Raw genomic sequence first — 17,050 nt, forward strand, 5'->3', positions numbered from 1 at the left:
AACCCCGGGCTTGCCCAGTCAAGGCACATATGGGAGTTGATGCTTCCTGCTCCTCCCCCTTCTCTCTCTCTCTCTCTCTCTCTCTCTCTCTGTCTCTCTTCTCTAAAATAAATAATTTTTTTTTAAAGCCCCATAAGGTGTGAAGGTTGTCCTGGTAGCTCAGTGACCTACCAACAGAAATGTCTTGAAAAACTGATTTTCCAGTTTCCATAACAAAAGTAATGCGTACAAAGTAGTGACAGGAAGACAAACATCAAAGGCAGTCAGTCAAGATGAAAGCAATGTAAGGGAAAGGAGTAGAAATAAGAGAATGACAGTCCTCAGAAAAGGGTTCTGAGGAACTCCTCCTACTGTGTGAGCAAGAGAATGTCACCAGATCCGGTGCTCTCAGGGGCACATAAACTGAGCCTCCAAGCTGCTCTCATGCATTTCCAGTAATTTGGTATCTACAGTAGCAAAAGCTACTACATACATACTTAAAAACCAATTGCCTTCTCACCTCCCATTCACTTATCTTTTAAAAACCATCCATAATTTATGCCAGAGCCTTATCCTCTGTTACTGAATATTTTTGAAGACAAATTACAACAAAGAAGCATAGAGTCTACACAGCACTATTTTACTGCAAGAAAATAAAACTGCCAACTCTAAGGATCTAAAAAATGTGACCACTTCAGGCTTATTTTGGTTCTGAACCACTCCCCTTCCCTAATTATCCCTCAAAAGAAATGTAACAGGCGCTGAGGGCAAAGAGGGAAAACAAGTCTAATTACAACATGTGCACTTGGTGGATAAAAAATTTGAACATTCTTGAACTCTGGCCACATTTCAGAAGACTTTCCACTTGCAGCTTACCCTCACTGAAAAGGAAAGGTTAAAGATCAGTTGCACTTCAACCAGAGCTCAGTCAAAAAAGACACAAAGAGAAACTGACCACAGTATTGCCCATGATATTACAAGGGAAGCTAGCTAAAAATTCAAGATGACCATGACTCCTTATCAAGCACTTACAGAGAGAGGAAGGGGAAGTGGTTTTTATTTTATTTTAAAATTAGGACTAACAATAAGACCCATTTCAAGAGTCTGGAAAAACACACATTTTGAATTTGAACATACATATGCAAAGATTTCATGCCCCAGGTGGTCTCACAGGCACACACGTCCCGATCAAAATCCCTCCTCCACAGCCCACGGGCCTTTACTTGACAGAGACGGGAAGACAGTTGAAGACAGAGTTGCCGATTAAAATGCTGCGAGAGGAGCGGAAAACAACTTCAGGAATCCAAAATGAGAACGCGTCTAATTGGGCATTTCGACTGGGAGCTCCTGTTCCAGAAGCCCTCAGCATGGCCTACAGCTGTAACCTCTCCAGCCTCCTCTCCTGTGACTCCCCTCAGCCACAGGGCTGGCCTCCTGGATGCTCCTCCAACCCTCCAGACCCCCTTTCCCACTAGCACAAACTGTTCCCTCAGATCCCAAGCATATTTTTCAAGTCTTCGCTCAAAATGCCATTGTTGCAAGGAGAAAAAAGGTGACACTTTTTCTCCATGATAATTAGCACCTTCTAATATACCACCTAATTTACTTATGTCTATTTTATCTACGTTCACGCCTCTCTCTCTCAAATAAGCTCCAGGAGAGCAGAGGTATTTGTTTTGTTCACTGATGTATATCCCGAGCGTTAGGAACAGTGCCTGGCACAGAATAGATACTCAATTATTTTCTGAATGAATGAATGAACCTGACAGTGAAACTCCAGGAGAAAAGCAAGAGGTGGCGGGAAGGGTGAGTGGGTGAAACGAAAGGAGGGGGGCGACAAAGGGGAATTCACAAGGGAGAGAAAAGACCCACGGAGGCCGGGGCGACCCGAGTTTCCCCCTGCAGTGCTAATGGGAGGCGAGAGGCGGTGCACGGTATCCCGCCAGCGGCATCAAATAGCGCTCTTAGGAGCAGGCAGCCGAGATGGGCGAGCTCTGAAGACTCATGAAAAATTCCAAGGGCAGGGCAGACCCTCCCGGGCGGCGGGCTCTAGGCAGGCCCTACGAGGGACCGGACCACCCGGCCCTTCCCCGCCCACGGCGCCCAAGAAGCCCAGCTCCTCTACAGTGCGCCCAGGAGCGTCCCGAGCCGCAGTGCCTTCGGGCTCGGGCCCCTTCACCTGGCCGACAGCGAGCCGGGCCCTGCGCTGCGGCACCTGCCTGCCTCCGCCGGGAGTCTCCTCTCCGGCCCACCAGAGGCCCCAGGGCGCCCCGGCGGGCCTTACCCCGCCCAGCCGCCCTCCCGCACACGCCCGCCGCCCTCTCCGCAGCGGGGAAGGGGCTCCCGACGCCCCTCTCCCGGGCCGCTCAAGCCGGACGGCCCGCCTGCGCGGCGCCCCCTCACCTCGGGGCGTACGTATGACACGAAAGAGGGTTTCAGCGCCTTGCTGCCGCCGCCACCGCCGACTACCCCTTTCCCCAGCATACCACCGCCCTGGGACGCAGCGACGCGCGGGAAGAGAGGTGGCTGCTCGGGCTCCGGCAGCGGCGGCAGCCACCAGCACAGGCGGCCGGGGCTCCGCCCATCCCCTGGGCCGCGACGGCCACGGCACCGCCCGCATCCGGCTCCGCCGCTGACACCGCTCGCCCCGCCCATGCCCGCGGGCCCCGCCCACTCCGCGCGAGCTGGGAGACCACAGCCCAAGGCCACGCCCCCTCCACTCGCGGCGGGCGAGTCTTGCGGGAGGAGATCCGCTGAAATAGGTTCTAGTTCCACCTCTTGCGGCAAAGCCCTCCCCTCTGCGTTATCTGATTGGCCAGAGGCGCCGCCGGCCAAGCCCCACGCCTTGCCCCTTCTTGAATCAACCTGGAGAGATGTTTACTCTGACCAATCCAGAGAGCGTTCTCTCCGGACTCTTCGGCAATTGGATATCAAGAATGTCGCCGTCGTCCAATGAACCTGCGGTCACTAAGTTATGAGCAGAGTTAACTGTTGTTCTCGTTGTTTGTCGTTTTGGAATAAAACTTCCGAGAAGTATATGTTGAGTCGCCCTCCCCGTATGAGTTCCAAAACCCACATTAATTTACATTCAGGTTTATTATTTTAAATGTAGAAAACAATGAGATGAACCAAAAGTTAATAGGCACTGAGGAATAGGTTTGATGTTTGATTATATAAAAGGCCTTATCGATCTCATTTTTCAATTTTTTTGTGTGTGTTTCTGAAAATGTTAAAAGCCCTAAGTGCTCTTATCCTCTCTCCTAAATTACAAATAAAACCCTCATTTTTAGGCAAGATTGCAAAGAAAATTTAAGTAACACATTTGGCTAGACATATGAATAATACAGGACACAGCTTTTGAGAAGTTCAGTCTAGCCTGACCTGTGGTAGCACAGTGGATAAAGCCTTGACCTGGGGTGCTAAAGTTGCTGGTTTGAGACCCCAGGCTTGCCCCATCAAGGCATATACAAGAGGCAGCTATGAGTGGATGCTTCCTGCTTCTCCTCCAAATAAAACTTTGAAATAGAGAAAGAAATTAATTTTTGTGTCAAGAGCTAATGCTCTTATGCTTTTCATTACCATGGGTGCCCCCCACACACACACACGTACTGCTCCTCCCAAACAACTCCAAATAAACATAAAATCTAAGTGATAATGAGTGTACTTACTTTTGCAAACATAGTTTCAGGACATGTCCTGTAGCCTTCTCATTGGATCTAGAATGCCAGGTTTCTGAGTTTCAAAGTCATAGAATGAGCACTGAACTCAGTGCAAGATCAAGCAGATAGAGTTTATTGAAAAGAGCTTGTGTACAAGGAAGTCACCCAGAAAGAGAAGTCGAGCTCCCTGAGGGGTCCTTGTGGATTGTGCACACAGGGGCCTGGGGGTGGGTGCAGGGCTTGGGAATGAGGATGTCAGTTGTCCCTAGATCATAATCTGGCCACGGTTGATCCTGAGGGAGTCACAAGATGTTTTCCATGGTCAGTGGGCCACCCAATGGGCTTGCAAAATAATGTTCGCACAAATATTCTAGTTACCATTTAATTGACGAAACGACTATTTTGTAGAACATGATGTTAAGAAAGGATGTTATTGTCATATTCTTTTTTTTTTTTGTATTTTTCTGAAGTTGGAAATGGGGAGGCAATCAAACAGACCCCCGCATGCGGCCGACCGGGATCCACCCGGCACACCCACCAGGGGGCGATGCTCTGCCCATCTAGGGCATTGCTCTGTTATGGCCAGAGCCATTCTAGCGCCTGAGGCAGAGGCCATGGAGCCATCCTCAGCGCCTGGGCCAACCCTGCTCCAGTGGAGCCCTGGCTGTGGGAGGGGAAGAGAGAGACAGAGAGGAAGGAGAGAGGGAGGGGTGGAGAAGCAGATGGGCGCTTCTCCTGTGTGCCCTGGCCAGGAATCGAACCCTGGACTCCTGCACGCCAGGCTGACACTCTACCACTGAGCCAACCGGCCAGAGCTCATATTCTTTATATTAAGGATATGGTTAGGTTAATTTTAACTATGAAATTTTACTGCAAGCAAGGAGTCATAGCCTCCAAGATGGAGTTTGTTTGGTCCAGAGAAGTCCCGCATTACTACTATACTCTTTCAGCCTTATTTCCAATTAGATGCCATCGTTTAGCCCAGAAGTCCCCAAACTTTTTACACAGGGGGCCAGTTCACTGTCCCTCAGACCGTTGGAGGGCCAGACTATAAAAAAAACCCAAACTATGAACAAATCCCTATGCACACTGCACATATCTTATTTTAAAGTAAAAAAACAGAACGAGAACAAATACAATATTTAAAATAAATAACAAGTAAATTTAAGTCAACAAACTGACCAGTATTTCAGTGGAAACTATGCTTCTCTCACTGACCACCAATGAAAGAGGTGCCCCTTCCAGAAGTGCAGCTGGGGCCGGATAAATGGCCTCAGGGGGCCGCATGCAGCCCGTGGGCCGTAGTTTGGGGACCCCTGGTTTAGCCTATCCAGTTTTCAGCGTTGTAGCCACCACTGAGCTGCATTATCCTCATTTTCAGGTGGGCAAACATATGCCAGTAATTTGCCTCCATGTCACAACTAGCTACTGACAGAGCTGGGATTCCAACCCAGGTCTGTCTGATTCCAAAGCCCATGTTCTTAACATTATTATAATTATACAAATTAGAAAGCAGCTCAATGAAAGAGTGTCGATTCTATTTGGGAAGGCCATGTCAAGCTTCGCAAACAAATACATGCTTTAAGGAGGTTTTGAAGAATGAAGTTATTTGTCAGGACTAATAACACCACTTTTTATTTCACAACAGTTTTCATTTTTCATAAGAAAATGGCAGGGCAGATTTTTACATTCTGAGCAAATTTTTACTTCCTCACTTTTCAAAGGACTAAGTTTCCGTGATCTTCCACCATAGTCAATATGATAGGCGTGGGCACCTATGCCCAGGGCCGGCTTCTTGAACATGCAACCAGTGCAGTCACACAGGGCCTGCACTTAGAAGGGTTGCAGTCTTGAGGTTCTGAATCGCTTTATATCTGAATTTGTGTTTTTGGAGTGAAGTGTGATGGGACAATGGAACAAGCCCAGGGTCTTGGAGCTTGGAGCCTCAGCTCCTGTGAAATGCTACTTCCCATCCTTTCCCCACTTCTTCTTGGGTTCCCACTGGGCCCTGGCACCTTGGCCTCCCCAGCCAAACCTAACACTGCCGCCAACCTCTGTGAGGGCAGCAACGAGGCCTCATTGTCCAGGAGGGATGAAGGAGATATCTCACATTCTGTCATTCCCATTCCAACCCTCGCCCCCTTGAGTGCTTGGGCATCAGCTAGCAGATGATCAGGATTGGATACAGTGCCCCATTTCATTCCTGTGTCTCTGGGTGACATAAGCAATCATCCCTGTCCTAGGCTGGCAGCACCAGCACCATGGCCACTGACCAGAGCCTCTCACCCACTCCCACCCAGATACCTAGTATGTCCAGGCATATAGGCTCTAATTCCTTGGGGTCACTCATACTCTGTGGGAAGGGAGTTGACTTTCCTGTGCTGGGTCAGGACCCCACCTTTTCATATTGCACTGGCCCCTGCAAATTATGTAACTGGTCTTGCCTACACCTTTTATCTGTAACCTTGGACAATTTACTTCACCTCTTTGCCTGTATTTCTATCTGGGATGATAGGAGAAACAATAATAATTACCTCATGGTTGGGGATTGTTTTGAAGATTAAACGGGGTATCCAAGTGATGTCTGATAAGCAGCAAGAACTAAATAGGTGCTGGCTGTCTTTAGTACGATCTCACCAAGGGACATAATTTACCCCTTCTACTGCATTGTACAAAGAGAAGCAAAGTGACTTCTCCCAATAATCAGCTGTGGGACTCTATTAAGCAAAGAGGTTTTGTTTGTTTGCTCATTTTACTTTTAACATCTGACCCACTCCTTGGACTAGAAATAACAGCTTTTATTTCTAATCCATCATACCAAAGTTCCTTCCCTTCAAACCATCCTACATTATAAATATTGACTTATTCTCCTCTTCAGTGTTCAGTGATTTGCAGTATAATGAATCTGGAAATTGACAGTACCACTACATGCGTACAAACTCAGAAAATTATAGCCAACAAGTGAGAACAGGTTTTTTTTAATTATATATATAATATTTTATTTAAAAATTAAATTTAATGGGGTGACATTAATCAATAAGGGTACATAGGTTTCAGGTGACCATTTCTATAGCATTTGAACTGTTGATTGCAATGTGTGCCCATTGCCCAAAGTCAAATCATTTTCCATCATATATATTTGTCCCTCTTTACTCCCCTCCCCCACTTCCTTCGTCTGGTAACTACTTCACTTTTATTTATGCCCATGAGTCTCAGTTTTATATCCCACCTATGTGTGAGGACAGTGTTGAAAGACTGAAAAGGCTTGCTGCTTCCAGGGCCAGTTTTGACTCAGTCATGGAAACCCATACCTTGTTTAGGAGTAATAAGGGAATGAGGACGGAGACTAAACTAACATCTGTTTCCATCTTGCTCTTAAGGTTCTCCGCTACCAGCATATTTTTACTTAATATTTAGGATGTGGGGCAGATCTCCTTGGGGGAGTCTCTCCCAGCTGATTGAAAAATTCCTGTCATGCTTAGGTCAAATAATTCTCCATCTATTAATAAACACAGATGGTAGCCCTTAGACTTTGAAATGTTTTAATTTACACACAAAAGTTTGAGGTCACTCTTTTCTCCTCATGCTGCCCTAAGCAGTCTTGGAGAATTATAAATAGGAACAAGTCGAATCTTAGCTTTTAGCTCCCACAGAACGGGTGCCAGGCTAGAGACAGTGTGTTTCTTCCCACAGCACGCTCCCAGACGGGAGAAACATTCCTCCAGCAGATGACTTAGCCTAGCCCTTCGCATTGCTCCCTGTTTGGAGTCACTTGAAGCAACCTACTAGTATGTGTTAGTCATGTTTGTCTAACAGGTGCCAGGCGCATAGAAGAAATTCAATAAATATTTTCACCTCAGTGAGTGAAATGGTATTAGACAAAAAGCAGCCTGGGAAGCAATTGATTAGTAAGCAGGGTAAGTAAGAGTTCAAACTCTAGGCCCCAGCCAGATAGCTTGGTTGGTTAAAGCATTGTTCCAAACACCAATATTGTGTGGGTTTGATCCTTGGTCAGGGCACATTCAAGAACAGACTGATGTTTCTCTCTCTTTTCTCTCCTCTCTTCCTCAAATAAATCAATTAAAAAATTATTTTTTAAAAAAGGGTTCAGCCTGACCTGTAGTGGCGCAGTGGGTAAAGTGTTGCCCTGGAATGCTATTGTCACTGGTTCGAGACCCAGGGTTTGCTTGGTCAAGGCACATACGAGAAGCTACTACAAGTTGATGCTTCCCACTCCTCCCTCCCCCCTGCCTTTCTCTTTCTCCTCTCTCTAAAATTCATAAATTAAAAAAAAATAAAAAGTTTAAACTCTAGCATCCAGGTTACAGCCTGTAGGGTTTTTTTTTTTAATATTTTATTTATTGATTTTTAGAGAGAGGGGAGAGAGAGAAGGGGGAGGAGCAGGAAGCATCAACTCCCATATGTGCCTTGACCAGGCAAGCCCAAGGCCTCGAACCGGCAACCTCAGTGTTCCAGGTCTACACTTCATCCCACTGCGCCACCATAGGTCAGGCCTATAGCCTGTAGTTTTAAATTACTACTCGAATAAAAACTAGGACCTGATTTTTAAAATATATAAATAAAATTATATATTATTATATATAACATATGATATAATATATAATTGTTATGATAAATTCTTATTATATAATTATAAGTAAATATATTATAGAACATAAATATAAACTTTATTTCTATATATGATATATGTATATAAAATAATCAAGGGCTAAAATGCATGTGTTAGTTAATGGCCCTTTGTCAAACCTCAGTTTTCGCCAGTGGTCCAGATCTGAAGGCTGGCCCTCTTATTTCACGGGAAACAGAAAGTTCTTAGCCTTGCTGTGACCCTGGGTCTTTCAGCCCTCCTCTGAAGATGGTGAAGAATAGACCTGGATTAAGAAGCATTTGGGTTGTTCTGTCATAATATGAGGGCCTGCTGGGGAGACTCAGCAATTATAAACAAGGACTTCCTGGTGATCCCCCCACACATACACAAAACACATAGTCTAAGCTGGTCACATGTTGGGGCCTTAATAAACCTAGTCTATATAATCTGCATTCTGTCTTCTTAAAAACACATGTTCAGGTAGCTATCCAGCTACCCTGGCTGGATAGCTCAGTTGGTTAGAGTATCATCTCGAGATGCAAAGGTTGCAGGTTTGATCCCCAGTCGGGGCACATACATGAACAGATCAATGTTTCTGTGTCTTTCTCTCTCCCTCCCCTCCCCCGCTCTAAAATCAATAAATAAAACTAAGAAAAATAAAAATAAAAACACAAGTTCATGGCCTGATTGATTTATTCATTAAATAAAGTTTTACTGATGGTTCATTTGACTCATCTCTCAGCCTATCCCAATGAGACTGGAAGTTCTTGGGAGCAGAGACAATCTCCTCTATAATAGGAACTCACCGTCTGTGCATTAGTACTACCATATTAAGTGAGCCTCAGTGAGGATGGGAGAAACAGGGATTACTATCATTACCATGGAGTAGGGGGAATTAGTGGGGCAAAGGGTGGACAGTTTTGCAATATCCATAAAAAATTATAGCAGGCATTTTGCTTCTAAATATTTATCCTACAGATCCATTTATACATGTGAATTGCCATATGTCCAAGCTGACTCACTGCAGCAATTTCTGTAACAGCAGCAGATTGGAAAAAGCCTAAATATCCATCAAGAGGGACATGTTGAAACAATTACGGCACAGCCATAGCAGGGGATTAACATGCATCTGTAAAAAAAGAATGAAAAATTTCTTCAGGTAGGGGCCGTAAAGTTAAATGGTTAAAAGCGAACATTTTGAAGTTGGGCAGCCTAGGTTCAAGTCTTAGCTCCACTGATTACTAGATTGTGACCTTTAGCTAGGCATTTGTCTTTCTTGCCTGTAGACATGAGGGTTATGAGGATTAAAATGGCATCTACTTCATAAGATTGTTGTGAGGATTAAATCAGTTAATAAGTACAAAGTGTTTAGAGTGTTGGGATAAAAGATATGAGAGCCAGGATATAGTCAGTGATTAAAGCAGAACAGTATGCAGAAAAGGCTAACATTTGCATCAAGAATGGAAATAAAGCCTGACCAGGTGGTGGTGCAGTGGATAGAGCGTCAGACTGGGATGCAGAGGATCCAGGTTCGAGATCCCGAGGCCGCCAGCTTGAGTACAGGCTCATCTGGTTTGAGCAAAAGCTCACCAGCTTGGACCCAAGATCACTGGCTTGAGCAAGGGGTTACTCAGTCTGCTGTAGCCCCACGGTCAAGGCACATATGAGAAAGCAATCAATGAACAACTAAGGTGTCACAATAAAAAACTGATGATTGATGCTTCTAATCTCTCTCCATTCCTGTCTGTCTGTCCCTATCTATCCCTCTCTCTGACTCTGTAAAAAATAAATAAATAAATAAAATCTTTAAAAAAAAAAGAAGAATGGAAATAAAGCCTGACCTGAGGTGGTGCAGTGGGTAAAGAATCAACCTGGGATGCTGAGGTTGCCGGTTTGAAACCCCGGGCTTCCCAGGTCAAGGCACATATGGGAGTTGATGCTTTCTGCTCCTCCCTCCCTTCTCTCTCTCTGTCTCTCTCTCTCTCTGTACTCTCTCTAAAATGAATAAATAAAATTTAAAATAAATAAATTTTTAAAAAAGAATGGAAATAAAGACAACATATATCTAGCTCTTTATGTTTGCATAGGATATCTTTGGCTAAATAAAAGGGACCTATGAGCTTGACCTGTGGTGGAGCAGTGGATAAAGCATCGACCTGGAACTCCGAGGTCTCCAGTTCAAAACCCTGGTTTCCCTGGTCAAGGCACATATGGGAGTTGATGCTTCCTGCTCCTCTCCCTTCTCTCTCTCTCTCCTCTCTAAAATGAATGAATAAAAAAAAAAAATAAAAAGAGACCTATGACATTAAATGCTTTTTTTTTTTTTTTAGAGAGAGGAGGGGGGAGAGAGAGAGAGAGAGAGAGAGAGAGAAGGGGGAGGAGCAGGAAGCATCAACTCCCATATGTGCCTTGACCAGGCAAGCCAGGGTTTTTTGAACCGGCAACCTCAGTGTTTCCAGGTTGACGCTTTATCCACTGCGCCACCACATTTTATTTTTTTTTATTTGTTGGCATTAGTTGCTTTTAGAGGAAAGAACTGGATGTTTGAAGAAAAAATTGAAGAGTTTTTACAGGTGAAGGGATTAATAAGTACAAATTGATAGTTACAGAATAGTCACAGAGATGTAAAGCACAGCATAGGGAATATAGTCAATAATATCATAATAACTATATATGGTGCCAGATGGGTACTTGAAATATGAGGGGGGACCTTTTGTAAAGTATTGATTGTCTAACCATTACGCCATATGCCTGAAACTAAAAATAATATTAAATGCAAACTGCAATTGAAAATTTAAAAAAGAAAGAAGAGTTTTTATTGTATACTTTTTTACATTTGGATTTTGAACCATGAGAATTATTACCTAGGTCAACAATAAATAAATTAAAATTTACACACATGCGTGTACCTATCTGATGTAGTTTTTTTTTTAATTGTGGCAAAAGTCACATAAGGTAAAATTAGCCATTTTAAGGTGATCAATTAAAACACATTGAATTTTACCCCTGGACAGGAGCTCAGGTGGTTAGAGTATGGTCCTGATATGCCAAGGTTGTGGGTCCAATCCCTGGTCAGGGCAAATATAGGAATCAACCAATAAATACATAAATAAGTGGGATAACAAATCAAAGTGTTTTTTTCCTCTCTCTCTCTCTCTCCTTTCCTCTCTCTTTCTGTAAATTCAATAAATATATTTAAAATATATCAAATTTTAAAACAAGAGCCTTTAATAAGACTTTGCCATTTTCTGTCTCTGCTTGTCTTGGCATCTGTCCCCATCCATCAGGGCCTACTCCAAATGCCACCAACTCTTTGACATCTTTTTTAGAGAACATTGGAATCAGTCTAGGCCTCTTCTGAATTCCTAAGCATCCAGAGCCTGCTGTCTGCTGCTTTGACTGGTAAACTTGAACAGTCACTGCAGTAGGTTCAAGTCTTTGTCTTCTTCCCTAGAACTCTGCCCAGAGCTTCTCACAGTCAGAACAGACCCTCCTGTGCTTCTTTATATCCCTACAATATTGTCTCTGAAGAAATTATTGGCTGGACCGATAAGCCTTCAAAATGACTGAGTCTTTGACACTCCTCAACCCTGGGAGCTTCTGGGATAAGGAAACTGTGCCCTCTACAGGACTATTTTAAAAGTGGTGAGCCAGGAGAACAGTCTCAGGCACAAGTTGGGGAGTTCCCACAAGTGGGGTACAGGATAAAGGCAAATAATAAAAGAGGCGGCTGGGACTATTCCTTCCTATCCTCCTTCACCAGGCTTCCTCTGGGCACACTTACAGGCCCACAACCACGTGCAGCATGCACCAGAAACTCGGCTTGAGTCAGCTGCTGGGCCGCCCCTAGAGGCTGTAGAACTACTGCCGGAGCTGGACAAAAATTCGTTTCGAAGAGCCAGGGGGCTGGGGGGCGGGACGTCACAAGGCCCAGAGAAGTAAGCAACCCGTCCAGAGCACATTGCTGGTCAGTGCCGCCCTGTAGCACAATCTGATTTCTGAACACGAATTCTAGTCCTCAGTATTCTGACTTAACCTGGCTGTTTCTGAGCTTTCTCTGTGTTGTGTCAAGTCCTCTAAGGCAGTCAGAAGCCGTTTCAGCCCCGCTCTGCGTTTGTTCCCTTGCTCTCTGGGCTGGCACAAAGCTCCAGCCAGGCCATGGGTGGGGCAGGGCAAGGTGCACGTGTCCCTGACTTGGTCTCATTGCTTGTCCTATATGTTCCTGGGCAGGGAAGGTGCCAGCTTGGGGTCTTCAGTCGTCCCCCCCCCTCCGCAGCGGGCTGGTAGGGCAGTTCCTCAGAGATGCAGCTAAGTCCCATTTCAGGGCTGCTTTGTGCCCGTTTCCCCTGCTGGGCAGCCTCCCAGGAGCACCTTGGCTCTCTCTCCTGATTACTTTCTAGGGCTCACTCAGGAGCCATGAAAAACTGGATCATTTTCAAACTCCTTGGGAGACACAGAAGAGTCAAGGGGCTTTTGCAAGTTCTGGGCAGGCCACGCTGTTGTTTCAAGTACTCTATGCCTCGGAACAGGAGCGGGGAGAGTATCAGCGGGGGCCACCGCACCCCAAACGTCCAAAACAAGGGTCAGACTCAGGCCCACTCACCTCAGTAACTAACTGTGAGGCAAGGGGATAAGTACAGGGATGCGCCTTGCTTCTCACTCTCCCAGTTCAGCTCTCTCCCCAGCTGAGAGCCCTGGGTGTGAGTGAGTGTGTGTGTGTGTGTGTGTGTGTGTGTGTGTGTGTGTGTGTGTGTGTGTGTGTCTGGAGTGGGAGAGAGAGTGGGAGGGAGGAACCAGCAGGCAGAAAAACCTGCTATTTTGGTTGTCCCTCCATTTCAAATTTCTCTTGACTCATTCCAGGATAACAGCAGTCAAGATCTGGCATCTGATTCAGAGAGGACCTGCAGGAGAGAGGAAGGAAGAAAACTTGTCTTAAATTATTAAGATCGATGTAACATAATGTTTTCCATGTCATTCAATCATCTGAAGGTGATCACAAAATAAAAATGATGTGCTGTTCCTTCTTGAATTTTTACTGAAATCAAAGCACTGGGTTGTAACTCATAGTTCCGGTACAACAGAGCTGGAACAGTGAGGGACCTGGCGTCCAGGCTGTTTATTATCTGATTTGAGGGAAAGTGATACCAAGAGAATCTTCTCTCCCAACTATTGCCTGGGGCTGAATCTGGTTAGAAAATCTGGCAGGACACGGGGAGGACCCCTCTTTTCCACAGTGTTTGGAGTCTCACGATGATCTCAGAGGAGGAAGAAGGAAGTTGTTGCTGTCCTAGGAGCCAGGAGAACCTCCTCCAATAAAAACAGGCCAAGCGTGGCTCCCCACTGGGCTGTTTGATCTTTGCTCCAAGTGCAGTCAGGCCTGTTCTGAGCTTGGCTAACCCATTCCCACTCACTGAAAACCTGAAAGGCTGTAAAAGAACAAACACAGGGGTTGTGAAAGATCCACTGTTTAATGTTTGAAACAGTCGTCTATCCCAGGGTTAAAATGTATTGAAAAAAATTTTTTTTTAAATCCCTTTTGTCCAAAGGCAAAAAGAGAATGCAAGGAATGGAAACGGCTGAGCTGCAGAGAAACATCTCAGTCTTTTTTACAGTCCCTTTCTCTGAGCGCCGTTAATGATCAGCCATTTCCCCATTTCCCGGAGAACAGTGGTGTTCATTCACCATTGATTCACCTGGTCCTGGGACGGAGTCCGAGGGCAGCCAAGTAGAGCGCCAAACAAGTTCGTCTCAGACTGCAAATATCTCACACAGGTTTAAGAAGTCTGAAAAGACGTTTTATGGCTCAGCTTAACTGGGGGCCCAGAAAGAAAGAGGGGGAAATCTATTCATTCTCTTACCCCATGTAAGACATCAACTGAAGGGAAAATGCTAGGAGAAACTTAATCAGGAACCACATAAAGCCAGTGAAATAACTGATTAAATTTTAGGAAAAAACCCTTTCTGCTCTACATTTTGCCTGCTCTCCTTGTATGCCAGGGACACCTTCCCTAATCTCAAAGGAATTATTATGTAGTAATTATTTAAGAATTATTAGGTAGGCCCTGGACGGTTGGCTCAGCAGTACAGCGTTGGCCCAGCGTGTGGAAATCCCGGGTTCGATTCCGGTCAGGGCTCATAGGAGAAACACCCATCTGCTTCCCCACCCTTCCCTCTCTCCATTCTCTTTGTCTCTCTCTTCCCCTCCCGCAGTCAAGGCTCCATTGGAGCAAAGTGGGCCTGGGTGCTGAGGACAGCTCCATGGCTTCCACCTCAGGTGCTAGAATGGTTCCGGTTGCAATGGAGCAAAGCCCCAGATGGGCAGAGCATCGCCCCCTCGTGGTCATGCCGGGTGGATCCCGGTCCAGCACATGCTGGAATCTGTCTGCCTCCCCACTTCTAACTTCAGAAAAATACCCCCCCCAAAAAAAGAATTTTATGTAGTTATTTACTATTATGGGGTAAAAGTTATAGAAACAGAGATCAGTCTGACCTGTGGTGGTGCAGTGGATAAAGACCTGGAACACTGAAGTCGCTGGTTTAAACCCTGGACTTGCCCTGTCAAGGCACATATGGGAAGCAACTACTAAGAATTGATGCTTCCCACTTCTTCCTCCTCTTTCTTTTTTTTTTTACTCCTCTTTCTTAAAAAAATAAAAAGAATTTCAATTAAAAAAATTGAAAAAAGAAACAGAGATTAGCAAATCTCCTAATCAGATAGGAAAAAAAAAAAAAGCTCCAAACTGAACTAGCCATAATCATACTACACAGAGGTAACCACTGGAAACATTTAGATTTTGGAAAATGGTCTCTCTCAGCTTATCTATTAAAACAAAAAAGAATAATACGTTATATGTGTTTTAATAATTTTTTCACTAAACATGTGTTATTCTACTGTTTAGCGATTTTCAACTTCTTTCTAATCTGACATTCCTGAGGGAGCTGATACCTGCTCATGAGTAACAAGGCTTGAATAACAAAGATTTTTTTTATGTATGTATTTTTTACAGAGACAGAGAGAGAGAGTCAGAGAGAGGGATAGACAAGGACAGACAGACAGGAACAGAGAGAGATGAGAAGCATCAATCATTAGTTTTTCATTGCGCGTTGCAACACCTTAGTTGTTCATTGATTACTTTCTCATATGTGCCTTGACCACAGGCCTTCAGCAGACCAAGTAACCCCTTGTTGGACCCAGCAACTTTGGGTTCAAGCTGGTAGGCTTTTGCTCAAACCAGATGAGCCCGTGCTCAAGCTGGCGACCTCAGGGTCTTGAACCTGGGTCCTCTGCATCCCAGTCCGATGCTCCATCCACTGCGCCACCACCTGGTCAGGCAAATAACAAAGATTTTTAAGGAAGGTGTACTCCCTTTTAGAATTACTGGTCTATAATATCATTTAGATTGTTGAGCTGTATTTCAGTAAAGTACTTATTGGACATTTCAATTGTTTCTAATCTTTAAAAAATTTTTTTTTATTGATTTTTACCAAGAGAAGAGGGAGTTAGAGGAACATCGATCTGCTCCTGTATTGTGTCCTGACCGGGGACCGAACTGGCAACCTCTGAGCTTCAGGATGATGATCGAACCAACCAAGCCATCAGGCCAGGGCAGTTGTTTCTAACCTTACACACTTGCCAATAGTGCTTCAGTAAAAATATTTGAATTTATAGTTTTGTATACTATTTTATTAGATTTAATTCTTTAAGATAGAGTTGTTGAGTTTAGTTGCTGAGTCAAAGACTCTCCCTCTATCTGTATATATATTTTATATACTTCTCACAAAAATTAGGGGATATTTCAAAATGAGTATGAAGTGATAAAATATCCCCTAATTTTTGTGAGCAGTATATTTAAAGGACAAAAAGATCATTTGAATGTCAACTGAGCTAATGCTTTTTGCTTTTTGCCTTTGCAATCTTGGTATCCTAGCTCAGACCTGATTATTTTCAATCTTTTTATTTTTATTTATTTATTTATTTATTTATTTTTCTTTTTCTGAAGCTGGAAATGGGGAGATACAGTCAGACTCCCGCATGCGCCGGACTGGGATCCACCCGGCACGCCGACCAGGGGGCGATGCTCTGCCCACCAGGGGGCGATGCTCTGCCCTTCCGGGGCGTCGCTCTGTTGCAACCAGAGCCACTCTAGCGCTTGGGGCAGAGGCCAAGGAGCCATCCCCAGCGCCGGGGACATCTTTTGCTCCAATGGAGCCTCGCTGCAGGAGGGGAAGAGAGAGACAGAGAGGAAGGAGAGGGGGAGGGGTGGAGAAGCAAATGGGCGCTTCTCCTGTGTGCCCTGGCCGGAAATCGAACCCGGGACTTCTGCACGCCAGGCCAACGCTCTACCACTGAGCCAACGAGCCAGGGCCTATTTTCAATCTTTATAATCTGCAATCTGGTTAACAAAAAGTCTATTACCTTTATTGTTTTTTAAAATTTGTATTTATTTGATAAGTTGAAAATTTTTCATATGGCTGTTGGCCATTTATATTTCTTTTGAGACTATACAGTCTTTTAAGAATAGTCCATCCATGTACGTTGTTAATTTAACCTTTTTTTTTTTTTAATTTTTTACAGAGACAGAGAATGAGTCAAAGAGAGGGATAGACAGGGACAGACAGACAAGACCGGAGAGAGATGAGAAGCATCCATCATTAGTTTTTCATTGCGCATTGCAACACCTTAGTTGTTCATTGATTGCTTTCTCATATGTGCCTTGACCGTGGGCCTTCAGTAGACTGAGTAGCCCCTTGCTGGAGCCAGCGACCTTGGGTTCAAACTGGTGGGCTTTTGCTCAAACCAGAT

The 17,050-nt window shown here is 44.8% G+C and overlaps 1 protein-coding gene across 2 annotated transcripts in view; it reads right to left on the minus strand.

Moving 5' to 3' along the window:
• MTMR12 (myotubularin related protein 12) overlaps nucleotides 1-2,605 on the minus strand; it is a 70,554-nt gene extending 67,949 nt beyond the window's left edge. Inside the window, exon 1 of one of the 2 annotated variants that reach the window (XM_066244258.1) lies at nucleotides 2,383-2,605. In XM_066244258.1, the coding sequence (XP_066100355.1) occupies nucleotides 2,383-2,463 (81 nt within the window). In that variant the 5' untranslated portion in view covers nucleotides 2,464-2,605. The remainder of the gene's footprint in view (nucleotides 1-2,382) is intronic. The other variant, XM_066244259.1, reaches the window with a different exon arrangement.
• Nucleotides 2,606-17,050: the final 14,445 nt, after the last annotated feature.

This window comes from Saccopteryx bilineata, chromosome 1, assembly GCF_036850765.1.
Source record: "Saccopteryx bilineata isolate mSacBil1 chromosome 1, mSacBil1_pri_phased_curated, whole genome shotgun sequence".
Classification (NCBI taxonomy): domain Eukaryota; kingdom Metazoa; phylum Chordata; class Mammalia; order Chiroptera; family Emballonuridae; genus Saccopteryx; species Saccopteryx bilineata.